Consider the following 17,299-nt stretch of genomic DNA (forward strand, 5'->3'; position numbering starts at 1 on the left):
TCTCCTAACCTGGGGCTGATGGGAGTTGTAGTTCGGAGCATCTGGAGAGAAGGCTGCCCTGAGAGGTCCTTGCATGGAAAAGCCTACTGGGTCTCTTTTGATGCAGAGTTGTATCGCATGCCCAGCAAGTTTGCTGCTCAAATGCTTGGGAAAGTGGCAAGTGCAAACATGCTGCAGAAACACATTTCCCTGTTCGATGCGCAAATGAGGGAAATCTCCCAAACTCAGCAGTAAATGGGAGCTGCTCTTCTCTCGACTCGCCATGTAGAAATTCTTTAAACACACCCAAGCATCTCTAGGGACGCGGGTGGCGCTGTGGGTTAAACCACTGAGCCTAGGACTTTCCGATCAGAAGGTCGGCGGTTCAAATCCCCGCAACAGGGTGAGCTCCTGTTGCCCGGTCCCTGCTCCTGCCAACCTAGCAGTTCAAAAGCACGTCAAAGTGCAAGTAGATAAATAGGTACCACTCCGGCGGGAAGGGAAACAGCGTTTCCGTGCGCTGCTCTGCTTCGCCAGAAGTGGCTTAGTCATGCTGGCCACATGACCCGGAAGCTGTATGCCAGCTCCCTCGGCCAATAAAGCGAGATGAGAGCCGCAACCCGAGTCGGTCATGACTGGACCTAATGGTCAGGGGTCCCTTTACCTTTACGCATCTCTACTTCAACCTCCCTGCTTTCTACTATGGTACCCAATTGTTCATTTTTTCAGTCTGCTGTAGCAGGGGACGTCTGTCACCTCTTCCATCATTCTTCTTGCTTTCCAGAGCATGTTTTGTCCTTTCAACATGTGAAAAGGCAGCGCTGCACTCTGACAAGACCCACATTTACAGCATCCCACAATACTCTTTCCCACACATACCCCTGTATGGTAAAAAATATTTGGGACACATGTCCGTTTTCCTGCTCCTGTTGGTCCAGGACTCCTGCTCCCATCAACTCCAAGTTCAGGGAAGATGGGACGGATAATCCTGTACCCCCGCAATGGTCATTTGTGTGAAAAGCTCCTGCTGCAAATAGGGGGGTCCTGCTCAGCTCACTGGACAAGTTAACACACTGCCCCTCTCTTGCATCTCTGTTGTTGGGGCACCCAGCAATCCAGTTATGCAACATGCTGTTATGCTGAGAAATCTGTGCTGCACTGAAGTAGGGATTTTTTTAAAATGCAGGAAAATTCCTGCAGCAAGAAAGCATTGAGTAGGAGGTGCGCAAAATCTGCAGCCTGCAAGTGGAGTATTTCTGGCAGTGATCCAGCCACTCTGAAGACAGAAGAGCTGTTTTAGAGAAGTATGTAGACCAATAAACCGGGAGGCAGAAAGGCAACACGCAGCCAAGCTCAGGCTCTAAGTTTGGGGCTTGCCTGTACAGTGGTACCTCGGGTTAAGTACTTAATTTGTTCTGGAGGTCTGTTCTTAACCTGAAACTGTTTTTAACCTGAAGCACCACTTTAGCTAATGGGGCCTCCTGCTGCCGCTGCACGATTTCTGTTCTCATCCTGAAGCAAAGTTCTTAACCTGAGGTAATATTTCTGGGTTAGCGGAGTCTGTAACCTGAAGCGTATGTAACCCGAGGTACCACTGTATATTCTCCCTCTCACACACGCACATACTGCAGATTCCCCAAAAGATGGCCAGGATTTCCAGCAGAAGCTAATTCCATTGCACCAGACTTCTAAAGCCCACAATGGTAGCATTGCTCCCATGGGACTACATTATTACTATTATTATTTGATAAATTTGTATACTGCCCTTCACCTGAAGATCACGGGATAGTTCACAACATAAAAATACAACACAAAACAGGTAATAAAAACAAACCAATAACGCACACCCACCCAACACATTTACAAGGCCATAGAACACTGATAATTCAAAGGCCTGGGAGAAGTATGTTTTCATTGGGACCTAAAGATATATAATGAAGGAGCAAGGTGAGCCTCTCTGGTACACACAGCCACCACAGAAAAAAAGGCCCATCCTAGTGTTGCTGCCCGACCAGACCTCTTGTGGAGGCAGACAAAGGGCCTCAGGTGCCGATCGCAGGGTCAGTTCATATGGGGAGGTAGTCCTTAAGGTATCGCGGTCCTGAGTCGCTTAAGACTTTATATGTCAAACACCGGCATTTTGAATTGGGCCCAGAAGCTAATTGGCAGCCAGTGCGATTGAGCCAGGATTGGTGCAATAGGCTCAAAATGGCCTCCTAATTCGGGAGCAGAGACAACAGGTTAGGTTATCCCTGCCCAGATAGGGGCATAGCTGGGCTTCAGTCTTAATCTGGATTGAGCTTCAGTTTGTTGGCTCTCATCCAGCCCATCACAAAGGCAAGACAGTGGCCCAGCACATCCGCAGCCTCACCTGCAGATGTAAAGTGGAGCTGGGTGTCAGCATATTGTTGACAATGAAATTCCAAACCTCTAGATCAGTGTTCCCCAACCTTGGGTCTCCAGCTGTTTTTGGACTACAACTCCCATCATCCCTCGCTAGCAAGACCAGTGGTCAAGGATGATGGGAATTGTAGCCCGAAAACAGCTGGAGACCCAAGGTTGGGGAACACTGCTCTAGATAACTCAGTGTTCCACAACATGAGGAATAAAATTGAACCCTGAGGAGCCCCACATGCCAGGGGCCCTGGAGACTGCTCCCCAAACTTTGCCCTCTAGAAATGAGCATCCAAGTAGGACCAGAACGACCCCAAGCGGTGCCACCCACCCAAAACTTGGTATCGAAAGCTGCTGAGAGGTTGAAAATTAACGGGGGACATTTCCTGTCTCTTTCCCAACAGGCTTCATACAAGGCAATCAAAGCAGTTTCTGTGCCATAACCCTGATTGGAATGGATCTAGTAAATCAGTTTTTTTCTAAGAGCTCCTGGATCTGGTCCACCACTCTAGAACCTGCTCTAAAACCCTTCCCAAAGGGAGATTGGCAACTGGCCAGTAGTTACTTAACATTTCCCTGATATATAATGAGATGAAAAAGATGTTGAAATACATATTCTTAAAAAAACCAGAAGCATTTTTACTTGGTATTATGAGCCAAGACATTAAATTGTCTTGGCAAGATGTTAAATTGTTCTTATATGCAACAACAGTGGCAAGAGTGCTGTTAGCCCAGAAATGGAAGCAAGAAGAAATTCTGACGAAAGAATGGCAGACGAAATTAATGGACTATGCAGAATTGGACAAAATGACGGGAAGGTATCGAAACCTGCGGGACCAGAGATTTACAGAAGATTGGAAGAAGTATATGAATTATTTGAAGAGCAACTGTAATCAACAAATTATGCTAGTAGGACTACAAGAAGTTTACAAACTAGAAAAAAATAGATATTGGTTATGAATTTGAAATGTAACAGGGAAAATAAGAAATGCATACTAAGAGATTAGATTGGAAAATTTTCAGACAGGACTGATGGTAGTCAAAAAAATTAAGATGTAAAAGTATGTTTAATTACTGTTGAAAATGGTATGTTAAAAAACTAATAAAATTAGTTTATATATATTAAATTAATATATATATAGGAGACAACTGGCTGGGCCAGGGAGCTAGATTAATGCCTTCTTAGGCCAGGGCCATTTCCCAGTAGTGCTGTATGGAAGTGAGAGCTGGACCATAAAGAAGGCTGATCGCCGAAAAATTGATGCTTTTGAATTGTGGTGCTCTTGAGAGTCCCATGGACTGCAAGAAGATCAAACGCATCCATTCTTAAGGAAATCAGCCCTGAGTGCTCACTGGAAGGACAGATCGTGAAGCTGAGGCTCCAGTACTTTGGCCACCTCATGAGAAGACTCCCTAGAGAAGACACTGATGCTGGGAAAGATGGAGGGCACAAGGAGAAGGGGGCGACAGAGGACGAGATGGTTGGATAGTGTTTTTGAGGTTACCAGCATGAGTTTGACCAAACTGCGGGAGGTAGTGGAGGACAGAGGTGCCTGGCGTGCTCTGGTCCAGGGGGTCACGAAGAGTCGGACATGACTAAACGACTAAACAACAACAACAGGCCAGGGCCAAGAGTACACGTGGCTTTCCTGACTAATCCTGATGACCTTGTCCATTGAGCCTTACAAAGCGAAACTCCTCCAATGCAACAGCACTAGATAGGGTTCTGGGAAAGCCTTGAGATCCATCTGCTGTTAACAGCAGCCAAGGTTCCAGGGAATTAAAGGTTCATCCTCAAAATGCTTTGCAAACAGTGAGCTTCCGTCTGTTCCACCACATCCTTCAGGCCAGACGGGACCCGGAACAATCAAGGCAGCAAAATACGCCTTCTTTTCTGCCTTCGCTGCCACCAAGGAAGCTCAACGTTTAGCCCTCACTGGTGTCCACTTGTTTTCAACTGCTTTTCCTCCACCAGCATCTGAGCAGTCTCCCAGCTTGTTTCCTCACCCTAATCACCTGCTTTGCAAACTCTCAGCTGCTGATTCAGCCATGCAACTTCCTCCTTGCTTGCTCACTTAAGGATCACCCGCCAGTCCCGTGGGAAGAGCCAACGGCCACATCGGCGCTCTGCGGCTCTAACTAGAAAAGGGAGAGCAGCTGCCACAGCTCATAGCTGACTCCGCAGCCACTGTGTGTGTCTCTCTGTGTTTTGCTTATTTTCCCATCTGGCTGAAGGCAAGTTGATGCAGGCAGGCGATGTTTCTGTCAGCCAGAGGAGCTGCTTGCTTGCTAAGGAGCGGCAGAGGACCTGGACTGTGCTCTCATTTCTAATATCAGCTTCCTGCTTTTGAGGAAAGCAGTTCAAGTGTGCGCGAAATTAAATTACATCTTCCAAAAGGAAGAGGTATGTGTCTTTATTTGTAGGAGTGGAACCCAGGAGTCCTAGCTGCAAGATCACTCAGTACTCATCAGTTCTGCCCAAGGCATGACGGGAAACAGCAACAACTGGGGGAAAGGAAGACATAACATCTTACAAGGACGGGAAGAAACGCCAAAGAAAGATTAATTGCCACACACAGGAAGGAGAATATAGTTTTGAGTTCTTCACTTGCGGTTTTATAAATCATTTAATGTGCCAACATGAATAGAAGCTATTAATACTGCAGTTGTTGTATAAGGGATTATTATTATGACCGGAATGCAATGGAAATTAATAAGATTCTTGAACGCAGAAATAAAGAAAATAACCAAACCATCAAATCTAGCATACGGAGAGCCACTTTATCTAAATTATATAATCCGATATTAGAACGATTGGTATTAATAATTGTATTATAAATTGGAATCGTTACAATGAGGCTATTAGTGGATTGTAATTGAAAACTAATAAAAATTATAATAAATCACTCAACACTCATCTTTCTTCCAAAAAACATCTTTATTTTTTATTAATTTTTTTTGCCCTCATAACATTTTATTCTATTTCTCCCCCTTTCCTCTTCCCTGCCCTCCAGTCCAATCTGGCTCTCCTCCCCCTTTCTCTCTCTCTTTCTCTCTCTTTTTTTTTTAAAAAAAAAACCATTCTCCCACATGGAAATATGGGCCTCAATTCCTCCCCGCTCCCTCCATCCCCCCACCCCCTGCCCCCAAAAAGGGTGTCCTCTCCCCGGCCCCTGGTCTCTACAGCTTCAGGTTTCGGTGTCATTTCTTCAGGCTAAAAAATAAAGAAACCTGTAAAGATAAAGACACTCAAACAAGGCATATAACATACCCCCAGGGGTGGTGGGAGAGGCAGCGACGCAGGGGCAAAGACAGGAAGAACAAAATGGGGAGCAGTCGCAGTTATGTATGGCTCTGAGGGAGGGGTGCCTATTTTTACAGGACCTTCCCCACCCGCCAGCCTGTTTTAGAATTAGCATTTCAGGGGCATTTCTCCATTGGGGAGTTTGGGATCAATGGGGTAAGAGAAAACCCCAAGGCAGGCTCCCCCGTCTGACGTAGACACACATACACAGACACACACCTAGAGAGGGATGCCGAGAGAGACTCGTCTGCCCAAAGTGAGAAAGAGAGTGGTGGACGTCTGGGAATGGGCAGGATCACCACTGCGGGGGGCAGGAACCCCAGGTCCCGCTCCCTGCTAATTCCTGAAGCAAAAGGGGGGGGGGAAGCAAACGAGATTTGGGGAGAACCAAGCACACGAGAGAGTGGGGGGAAACAGGCATACCGAATGGGCAAAAGCTGCAGAAGGAAAGGTTGGGAAGATGAACAAAAACTACAAAACTGTCTCTCTCTCTCACACACACACACACACACACAAAAATAGTATCACAAAAGATTTCGGGGTGTCAGAAACCCTCCCCCACATCGGCCCCCTCCCCCAAATGCAGGGCAACAATTAAAAAAAAAATGGCATGAGAGGAAGGATGGCTCGGTTTTTGCCCAACAATCTCTGCAGATGGAAGAGAAAAGGATGAGGAGCTGGACGGGGGGGTGGGGGCGTGGTGGGGACAGGGCTCAAGTCAGCAATACCAGCAGGTGGAAATTTGACAACAGGATTTGACCCCCTGCCCCGTGTTTACATCTTCCCCCCTCCCAATAAGTCAGCCCTCTTTTTCTGCACAGCATTAGACACTTCCACCTCCCACCAACAGTATTTTTTTTTTCCGTCATGGTAACAATCTTCATTTTTTTCTTTTTTTTTTTTCCTCCTTCCTAAAACAACCACTTTTTTTTTGTTTTTAGTAAGGGGAATACCATGAGGTCGCTCTGGCCCGGCCCCTGTGGAGAAAAGAAGGGCACAGGTTAATGAAAGAGAGACGAAAGGTTTGCTAAGTAACTCAAAACCCTAAAGACCTCAGAGTTGGGACAATGCTCAGCTCCTTGAGAGTGGCTTGCTTTCGTCTGTGCAAGCCAGATTTTGAGTTTTTAAGGGGTTTTTTTCTGGCTTGCAAAGTCCTGACTAAAAAATTCTAAAGCCCGCGATTGAGAACCTGACCACCTTTCAATAATAATAAACACCCCAACCCAAAACTCTGTCTTTCCAAAGCTTACAAATCTGATTGAAGAACACTCAGATTAAAATACTGGCAATATGACATTAAAACTGACCCAACTCCAATACTTGGAATTGCTTCCTTCTTCGAAGTCCCAAATCCAGCAGCATCTACAACTGGAAATGTCATTAAAATGCTGGTTCAAGTTATAAAGTTGTTTTTTTCTCAGCACTGCTGCTTAACAAGAGCAGTTGTGGTTCCCAGCCCATCACCTCTCTCACTTGGTGCACTCTACTTCCAGTCTGGGGACATCAAGAGCCCTCCCACTCTAAGCCAATAGATCTCCCCTACTCCAGCCGCCACCCCACGGGAACCCCTGCAAGGCAGGAGCGTAGAAGCGCCTCCCCCAACCTGCCGCCACCGTCGTGCCAGACCTGTATGCGCGCCCTCGGGGTGGCCTGCTGCTAAAGCCGCTGTAGAAACGGGCCCGGGAACTGCTGTAGCCGGATCCTCTCCCTCTGTACCGGGTCCGGGGGAAACCCCGGTCTGTGGTGCTGATCCCAGGGCGGTTGGTCCGTTTGGGGATCACCTTCAAAAGGAGAAGATACCCTTAGCCTCAAGAGCAAGGGTATCCCAGAAACCACCCCCAGCCCATCCTTATGCAACTTTTTTATTTACAATTTTTATTATATTTTCTAAGTTACATTTCAAAATATTAATTTAGACAACCTTAAATCAATGACTTCCCTTCTTCTCTTTCGGTGGTTCATTTTGCATTCCATACATCCCTGCATATTCTACATGAACTCAACCATTCGGTAATCCATCGTTACATCCATCAAATCTTATTTACACTGTTGAATTCAACTTAATGCTACCAGTGTTTTTAAATGAACACAACTTTCACCCCTATATTCAGTAAACATTTCCCAGTCTTCTTTAAATGTGTATTCTTCTGGTTCTCTTATTCTATATGTTAAATCTGCAAGCTGTGTGTATACCATCAGTAGTACCATACATCTTTTTTTTGACACCTGAGAATTTCCCTCTGAATTATCCCCAACAAAAAGGACTCTGGTTTTTTCGGAAAGGTACTTTTATGTTTAAAAGGTAAATGTTTACAAGTCCCTTATGCAACTGTTTTTAAACTCTGCATACATATCGCAATTGCGTTACATACTGGTCTACAGAAGATAGAATGGTTGGATCTTAAGGAGTGAATACTATAGCCGCAGGACAGAAAACCAGAAGTGCTTTTACTCTTGTATTTCTCTAATCTTTTCTCTTTCTCTCTTTTCCTTCTTCTTGCCTTTACTCCTTTCTGCCTTTGTTCTTTTTTAGACTAAGTAGCTGTTTATATTATAAAAAGATACTTTGTAATGGGCATGAATTTTTGTGTAGTCCTGAATTAAGTACTGTAACAGTAAATAAATAAATTGAAAACGGTAAAAAGGATCAAGCAACTCAGAGCCTTCATCACCCAGCCACTGCACTACACAAACTTCTCGCCCATAAAATGATGTTTCACAGGGGGAAGGGGCCTGGCCGAAGAGTGTACACACCTTAATCTGCCTTCCCCTGAACAGCGACTCATCTAACGCTAAGGACGTCCTCACCGACTCCTTGTCCGAGAATTCAATGTAGGCAAACCTTGAGAGGAGGGGGAGAGAGAATGGGCAGGCTTAAAAGGCAATCACTCAGAGGAAAAAACACACCCGGCTTCCCCATCCCGTCACACGCACTCACCCCTTGGGATGGCCAGTGTACTTATCGCAGAGGATGGTCACCCGGTTGACGGAGCCGCAGCCGTGGAAGTGAGCCTCCAGTTCCTCTGCTGTTGCCCCGTAATCCACCTGAAACCAAGGATTGAAAATGGTGAGGAAATCCAAGATACTTCTCTTGGCCTCCTGATTGAGCTGGGCTGGAGGGAACAGACTTACGTTGCCTACATATATGGACCTGGCATCTGCTTCCATCTTTTCTTCTAAAGACATGATGACTGGGCCAGCTGGGGAGAAAGAAACAGCAAAAGGCAGCATTAAGACACTTAAGATATATAAGCTGGCCACCAAATGGCTTCTTAAACCAGGGTTACAGTTGCCAAAACGGACCAGATGGCTTGAAAATCGTATTTTTCAATGCGACCTTTTGGTTCCTGAAATTCGTTCCGATAGTGCAGATAAAATAGAACGGATGGAATTCTACAGGATGTGTTGCTAGTGTGTGAAAACAGTCAAGATCCAAGGATCCCCCAGGCACGCACCTCCAGATGGTGGAAACATCAGGCAACATCCTGGCATCTTCACTTGGTTGCAAGTAGGCTGATAACCAGGTACAAAATGCATCTGGCAAATTTCGAACACTGGGGTAAAGCCGGGAAAATGCTGGAGGAGGAAGAATTGCCTCTGATTCTGGGGTCTGGGGAAAAGCACATGCTGATTGGCCAGTGCTTCCTGCAGAAGTGGCTAGCCAAGTCTACTGGAAAGCAACAAAATGAGGCAGGAAAAGGCCCAGGACCTGGGCAAAGCAATCTTGACACTGCTTTGGACACCACCAGCCTCACAAACCCTCTGCAGGTAATTCTCTCTCCAGGTAAGTACAACGGAGCCCCTTTCTTTTAGCATCTGAAAGTTGGTTTGAACAATTTTAACTAGGAACAAAGGAAGCCACCTTTGTGGCAGCAATTCTCCAGAATTTCAGACAGGGAGACATTGCCAGGTCTACCTGGGGAGGCCAGGGGTTGAACCTGAGATTTCCTGGATACAAGGCAAAATTTAGCGCCCTCCAGTTTTTGCTGGGCTGCAACTCCCATCAGCACCAGCCTGTATTTTGACTGACTGAAGTTTCCAGCAAAGGGGGTGGGTGGGAAAGAGGAAGAAGCCAGCTCAAAATCCTTAGTCATAAAATCTTGATGCTGTAAGAGCTGAAACACCCGACTGAAACACCTCTTCATTCATCTGCAAAATGGCTCTCACCTACACAAGCACATCTTAGTTTGGGACAAGACACCTGGCAAAACAAGTCTCCAGACTTTAGGCATAGCTACATTTTTATTTTTTTAGACTTATTTAACACACTTCTATCCTGCCTTTCTAGAAAACGATATTCAAAAGTGACTAGCTACACATCTGATACAGCAAAACAATCCAGTCTTAATCAGGTCATCTCCACAAAGCTGTTTGCTAAAATCATGTAATTGCAGGGTCGGCATATTCACACATCCATTTGCGATGGAGAATCAGAGGTTTGGAGGTGCTTTAAGCATCTTCCTTTCTCTACCACAGGTGTCCTGCATTTGTAAGAACTTGATTGTTAAGTGTGGTGGCAGCGCCTACACTTTGGAACTCCCTGCCTTTTGAGATCAAGCAGGTGCCTGCTTAAACATGTCTGCTAGACACCCCTACTCAGATGCTTAGAAAGTTCAAGTAATCTTAATGTTTACGTTTTAAAGTAGGGTTGTAAATCTGTCTCGATTTTACCATTTTAACTTTTGTAAGCCACTTTGTATGTTTTTTACAATCAAATATATATTATGAAACAAATCATTCACCCCACTTCAGTGCCACAAGACTCGCACAGCATTTGGAACCCCACAGCCGATAAATGAATGGGGTAAATGTGTATCATCTAAAAGACACTCCCATGTCCTCTGCTGACAAGGGAAAAATGAATTCCCTGAAGTGAATTTTAAAGGCATCAAGTTAACCTTCCATTTATCCTAACTGTTAAGAAAAGTAGCTTGCTTTCTTCTGCTCTGCACTGGAATTGTCCTAGCTCTATGCTGCATTTATTTTGTTTAAAAACAAGTAGACACAATAAAGTTACATGTCTGGCTTGCTTAACCAAAATATTATTTAGCAGCTGTTGAAAACAGTGCAGTGAAAGTGCCTCATACTGATAAGTAATTTCTTGTACTTCAGTAATGCTGCAGCTTGTAAAGTGTTTTAGTTCCAGCCTCTGGTTAGCCAAAGTATACCAGAGCCCAAACTGGGATTTTTACAAACCCCTGTAAAGACAATGCCAAGGAAATTCAACTTTTTGGGGGGGTTTTAAACAAAGACCGTTGTTGTCTTTGTGCCGTATCCTGCCTTACTATATTTTCCTATGGAAGAGAGGTTTACAAATACTTTAAAACAATCAATCCATGAATCCGATCTCCCAGAACAACTCCAACACCCAGATGAGCCATTTAGCCTATTCTACATTAATGAAATTTCTGCAGGTAGAGGAACTTGAGATGTGCATAAACCCTTGTACCTGCGCTAGATGGACCATGGGTCCCACTCAGAATAAAGCATCTTCCTTTGTTCCAATGTAAATTCCCCATGTCCTCCCTCTTAGGCTATTTTTTAAAAGGACATCAATTTGATCTGGCCAACACAGAATTCAAGAGCCTCAAAGTGTCAGCAATAACGTCTCGTTTGCGTACTTAAGAGACCTCTACAGATGTTTCTTACCCATTACAAATTCCTAACTTCTCCCCATCCCCCGTATCTGAATACTTGCCACCTTTTGCGGGAGGTGGGGGGAGGAAGACGAGGAGCGAGCACAAATTAATTATAAGAAACTTAAGGAGACTTACCGTTGCCAGGCGGGGGGCTCATGTTCATTTGTTTCTCAACTTCGTTCTGCAGCTCTTTTAGCTTCTCTGCTTCCTCTTCCATCTCTCGCACTCGAGCTTTAATGGCTTCCAACTCCTGAGAGTGGGAAGAACGGGCAAGGAAAAGTGGGGAGCAAATTAAGAAACATTCTTGCAGTTCTTAAGAGCTCACACCAACTGAGACTCCCTTCTCTTCTTCCACTTCTTTAATGCCACTGATTACTAGTACTTCTCAAGGTTACTGCTGTAAGACATTCTACAGTTATCTACTCCCATCCACTTGTTTATGCCAAGACAGCTCTGCCGGCATTTGCTTCATCTGATCTCTCCCTGAAAGAGCTGTCTTTCCCACGGTTTTAGCTGTTTTCCCACTCTGCCTCTGCTCTTTCCAATCTTAACTGTCGCCACCCACTACGCAGGGCCTTAGCTCTGCCCACTTTTTTGCTTCTACAAATCAGTGTCAAAGGTATAATCTGCATCCAATTGCCACACGGCAACCCCAGACTCCATTTTTACACTATAATGAACTTCTCATCTGCCCAAGTCAGCAGGTCCAAATTAAAACTGCTTCTGCACTATCACTGAGCATCCCATATTAATAGTTTTGAATGTACCTTCCGGTACATTTTTTGCCCACCATCCCCCATTAGAGAAGAACCCCCTCCCCAAAGCCACGCTCTCTCCTTAGGAAGCAGTGAGCCAGGACCAGAGATGGACCAGGGTTTGAATTTCATGACCTTGGGTCCACTCACTGCCTCTCAACCTAATCCTACCTTGTGGGGTTGTTGTGGGAACTATGGGGGGGTTGGTTGGGGGGGACCACATACACCCACTTGAGTTCCTCGGAGAAAAAGGTGGGATATAAATGCAAAATAAGCAGCCAAGTGTGCCGCATATGCAATTTCTGAATAATCATTTCTTTGCAACTGTTCCCAGTATACAAAAAGTAAGAGTCTCAATCTTACGGTTGTGGGTTTGAGCCCCACATTGCGCTAATGATTCCTGCACTGGAGCAGGTTGGACTATATCATGGGTAGACAAACTAAGGCCCGGGGACCAGATCCAGCCCAATCGCCTTCTAAATCCGGCCCGCAGATGGTCCAGAATCAGCGTGTTTTTAGATGAGTAGAATGTGTGTTTTTATTTAAAATGCATCTCTGGGTTATTTGTGGGGCCTGTCAGGTGTTTTTACATGAGTGCTTTTGTTTAAAATGCATCTCTGGGTTATTTGTGGGGCACAGAAATTCGTTCATTATTTTTTTCAAAATATAGCCCAGCTCCCCACAAGGCCTGAGGGACAGTGGACCGGCCCCCTGCTGAAAAAGTTTGCTGACCCCTGGACAAGATGACCCTCGTGGTTCTTTTCAACACCGCAATTCTATTATTCCACACACACACGTTACCTCCTCATCCACCACCACTCTCTTTCTCTTAAGCCAGTGCGGTGCAATGGTTAGAACTAAGGTCGAACTATGTGATCTGGGAGACAAGGGTTCGAATTCCCACTCTGCCACGAAGCTCACTGGGCGACCTCGGGCCAGTCAACCCCTCTCCAATCCTACCCTACCTCACAGGGTGGCTGCGAGGATCAGATGGGGGTGGGGAGAGCCACGTGCGCCACCTTGAGCTCCTCGGGGAGGGAAAGGCTGAATAGAAATGCGGCAAATAAATAAGCAACGCCTCGCGACACTCCTGCGAGGTAGGCTACGCTGAAAAAGGGGGGGCAAAGATCACGCGGGAGAGGAATTGGGGCCCTTCGCTCTCTCCTCCGCGCCCCCGGGGGCCACTCACCGGGTCTTCGATGGCGGAGTCTCCGGGGTCGCTCTCTCCCAGGCCGGCCTCCTCCTCCAGCTCTTCGGAGTGAGGGTGGTGGTGGGGCCCCCCCACTCCCGCCTGGCCGGCCCTGGAGGGCGCGTGGGAGGAAGAGGAGGAGGAGGAAAGGGCGCCCCGCGGGCCGGAGCCTCGGATCCCGCCGCCGCCCGCGGCCCCTCCGCCCGTCGCGGCCTCGAGGAGCAGCCCCTCCTCCTCCTCCTCCTCCAACTCGCGGAGCCCCCCGCCCTGCTCCCCCCCGGGGCCGCTCCCCCCCAGCCCGTTCCCGTACTGGGAGGAAGGCGGGCCCCCAACCAGCCCCCCGCCGGGCTCCCCTTCGCCCCCCAAGGCCGCCGCGGCCCCTCGCCCGCCGCCGACGCTGCTCGGGCCCCGCACGGACGCCATAGACCCCGCCGCAGCCGCCTGCCGCACTAGCCGCCCGCCGACGCGCTCTGATTGGCTGACCGCCCGTTGACGCGCTCATTGGCTCGCCCAGAGGCCAGGCGCCCTCCTGCCATTGGTCCGCGGGGCAGCCCGCCGTCTCGCGAACGCAGGCTCTGCAGGCATTGGCTCGGGAACGCCGCCGCTCGAAAGGTTTCGATCGGCGATTGGATCGGAGCTGGGAAAGGGTTGGTGGGGTTTCCCCCCGACTTTTGCAATGTGGATTAGTGATTGGTCCGGGAGCGTCTTGCGCCCGCCTTAGCCGCGTTTCTGTATGATTGGGTGGCTTCGCGACGTTTCCCGCCCGCCTGCCCGATGTGCCCCCGTCGCGAAGTTGAATTGGAGAGCAAGCACGCCAATCAAAACGTACAGGGAAATGATTTATCAGAGCGCTGAAGGGCCAAATCGGAGTGTTCTCATTGGGGCAGGCAAACTATCATAGTCCGCCTTCTCCGCGGTTAACGCTAGGCTTCCATCAATCGGACCGTAGTACATTATTGGTTAGCAACAGAGAAATAACGATTGCTTTTTCATTTTCGACCCGCCTCACGTGATTATTGGGTGAGATGCCTGTCTATCACATACATTCGTATTTTCATTGGGTCTGAAACCATTGGATAGAGTTGTGCCAGTCATATCTAGAGTAGCTCTCCTATTGGCCAAGGAGGGATTCCTCAGGTTCTACTGTAAGTGGTAGAACGCCGCTTTGGTCCAGGCCGCCGCTTTGAAGCTGCAGTTTCTGATTGGCTAATGGCGCCAACGTCTCTGTAGCTACTGGAAAAGCCGTTTAACGGCCTTCCGTGCTTCCTACAAGCCTTCCCAGGGGGGACCTGCGTTATATACAATGTTATCGATAGTAGCAGTAATATGAAAACATACCATCAAATGTAGGATAAAACAGTTTTAAATAAATAAAAAATCATTTCACTATCGAAAACTCCACAAGTAGAATATACACTAAAACCTTTAAATTAAAAGCCAGGGAAAACTTTCTTCAAAACTTGGAACTAATGAAGCCTGTTGTATTTCTCTCAGAAAGGAATTGCAGGAGACTGGAGCCACCACTGAAAAGGCCCTGTTTCCCAAGGCTGCTGCAGTCGGACTGTTATTTCCTTCAAAATACTCATTTTACATCCTTAAATGACTTCCATTCTTCTCTTTCCATGGTTCATTTCACATATCATAAATCCCTGCATATTTTACAAAAACTATACCATTCAGTATTCCATTATTGAATCCATCAAAAATTATTTACATTGCTGAATTTATCTTAATGCTGCCAGCGTTTTCAGATCTTTATATTTGCCGTTTGATGCCACAAGATGTTGGGGTGGCGCTTGACTAAGGCAGATTTAAAGGGAGGTTAGACAAATTGAACTAGGCGTAGAGGCCTATCAGCAGCTTTTTGGTCATGACAGCTGAAGGCAAAACTCCATTATCAGGGTGAGCAGGCTACAGCCACCCTTTTCTGCGTCTCTGCTAACAAACCATCTTGTCTGGATTATTTTTCTGATGGGCTCTTTCGAATTTTGGGTCAATCAGATATTTAAATTCTAAGCAGACTGCTAGTGTTACTTGCAGCAAAACGAGGCAGGCAGGAGAGGTTTTCTGCTTTGCGGGCAGAAAGTCGTGTCTGGCTGAAAGGATTCCAGGTGAAGGGAAAGACTCTCTGCCTTAAACTCTAGAGACTTGCTGTCTCTCACTTTTGGACTATATAGGCCATAAGGCGGCTTCCTATCTTTAGAGGATTGCTGAGCTGGCAACACTTTGCAGAATTACTTGGGAGTATATTGCATCAAAATGAGATTTTAAAATTAAAGTGGGATTTTCTTCTGAGTAAACATGCATAGGGATGTTTCCAAATTTACAAGTACAGGGAAATATCTTATTTATAAGCAAGAGACATTAAGTTCATCTGCTGAATAACAAGCGTCTCTCTTGTCTGCTGTCTACTTGCCAGTCTGTTCAACCACCAGAAGAAGCTCAGAATTCTAGTCCATCTGAAAATAAGGAGACAGATTATTATTGTTATTTGTTGAAGTTGTTAGTCGCTTTATCTTGCCCAGAGCAACGCACGGTGACTTACAACCAGCCAACTGGATAAAAAACACCACATAGATGCATGCAGCTCAAGGATGTTGTGGCAAATGTCAGACCAGAGGCGTAGCAGGGGGGCTGGGGGGGTCATCACTCTGGATACAGTTTGGGGGGACAGGACATTGTGCGTCCTCGCTCATGCCGCCCTGTGAGCCCAGTGATGTTCTTGTGATTCTCGCAAAGTGACACCGGGTTCACAGTGTGCCATGAATGCTTCTTTCTTTGTTAACATTTTCACATTATTATTTTCTTTTTCTTTTTCTGTGCTCTCACCACGCCTGGCGCTCATTCTAATTGGAACTGGAAGTCAGCAGATCATGGTGGACTTTGGGGTTGGGGCTGCATTTCTGTTGTGTTTTTTAAATATTTCTTTAACCACGACATTCACCTGCTCCTTGGTTCTTTGAGACTACTGCTTAATGGATCCCGTCGCTTGGAATTAATCCCCAAAGACACTGAATTGTCTGTCAGTGGACCTGTGGGCCAGTCTCCAGCTGTGGAGAGGTAACTGGTAATGAAACACCTTTCGGCAAGTGATAAAGGCAAGTGAAAAAGGCACAACACGGAAATGTGTGGCCAGTCATTTCCTAGGACCTTGCAAAGGTATATGTCGGCCTTCGGCCACCAGGCGCCCACCAGATATTGTTGGATTACAACTCCCATCAACACCTGCCGATACAGCCATATTGGCACAGTCTGATGGGAGTTGTAATCCATTGCAACTCCTTTGCCTAGTGAGCAAAGGCTGTCCCAGAGAAATGGTGCACAGTGTAAAAAGCCAGACTTCATAGGCGTAAGAGACAGATGGATTGTTTTAAGTGTTTTAGGTGCAAAACAAACATTGGCTGTTTGCGTGTGTCTGCAAGGATTGCATTAGCGTTCGGGCCCAAGACAAACCAAGCTCAATTTCCTATGACCTTGAGAAATGAGGCAGGTTGAGCAGAGGGACAGAGCAGCTGCGATAAAAATAAGATGAGGAGGATGTCATTGAACTCACCCTGCTCCCAAGAGAGAGAAAAGGCTACGTATTTGTAGAGCTGTCCATAACCATTTCTGTACTTTCATTAGATTCAGGGAGGTGGTGTGATGTGGTTGCCTGTTTTCTGAAGCTGATCTGAGGTGGCTGTCAGTGGAAAGGAAAGGTGTGATTCTATCAATTTAGGGAAGGGGAGAGAAGAGGCTCCTTCCTTCGCAATAAAAGTAGTACAGTAAACATCATGTAACCCCTTTTGAGCTTTGTGGTGAGAGAAGGCAGGAGGGGATGTTAAGGAGAGGCGGACAGAAAGCTTTAGGCTTGCTCCATTATTCATGACCGGATGCCTGCAGTTTCATGTACAGAGACGCTCTCAGGCACCTGGTTAACGCGGCATGAAGCCAAAGGAGCAGCTCAATCTCAGTCAACAGCTTCATTTCTGCCCCCCAAAACAGCCTCCCCAGTTCTAGTGGTGCCCCTTGTTGCCAGCTTGAAGCCCCCCACCCCACC

At 46.8% G+C, this 17,299-nt stretch overlaps 1 protein-coding gene and 1 long non-coding RNA gene across 2 annotated transcripts; both read right to left on the bottom strand.

Moving 5' to 3' along the window:
- Nucleotides 1–5,292: 5,292 nt before the first annotated feature.
- On the bottom strand, nucleotides 5,293–13,698 carry PABPN1 (poly(A) binding protein nuclear 1). Its single transcript, XM_028701645.2, has 7 exons — nucleotides 13,261–13,698; nucleotides 11,452–11,566; nucleotides 8,810–8,877; nucleotides 8,616–8,722; nucleotides 8,432–8,519; nucleotides 7,304–7,458; nucleotides 5,293–6,654 (listed from the first exon to the last, which is right to left on the bottom strand). The coding sequence occupies exons 1-7, from the start codon at nucleotides 13,681–13,683 to the stop codon at nucleotides 6,615–6,617; spliced, it is 996 nt and encodes a 331-aa protein (XP_028557478.2). The 5' UTR covers nucleotides 13,684–13,698; the 3' UTR covers nucleotides 5,293–6,614.
- A 909-nt stretch (nucleotides 13,699–14,607) lies between these two features.
- Nucleotides 14,608–17,206, bottom strand: LOC114581480 (uncharacterized). Its single transcript, XR_013390343.1, has 2 exons — nucleotides 16,814–17,206; nucleotides 14,608–15,719 (listed from the first exon to the last, which is right to left on the bottom strand). It is a non-coding gene; the product is annotated as an uncharacterized LOC114581480 (long non-coding RNA).
- Nucleotides 17,207–17,299: the final 93 nt, after the last annotated feature.

Source organism: Podarcis muralis, chromosome 13 (assembly GCF_964188315.1).
Source record: "Podarcis muralis chromosome 13, rPodMur119.hap1.1, whole genome shotgun sequence".
NCBI lineage: Eukaryota > Metazoa > Chordata > Lepidosauria > Squamata > Lacertidae > Podarcis > Podarcis muralis.

Coding starts and splice junctions, on each gene's coding strand:
- PABPN1 (XM_028701645.2), bottom strand. CDS start 13,683: ATGGCGTCCGTGCGGGGCCCGAGCAGCGTCGGCGGCGGGCGAGGGGCC. Junction 11,567..13,260: donor ACTCCGCCATCGAAGACCCG/GTGAGTGGCCCC, acceptor TCCCACTCTCAG/GAGTTGGAAGCCATTAAAGC. Junction 8,723..8,809: donor GGTCCATATATGTAGGCAAC/GTAAGTCTGTTC, acceptor CCTTGGTTTCAG/GTGGATTACGGGGCAACAGC.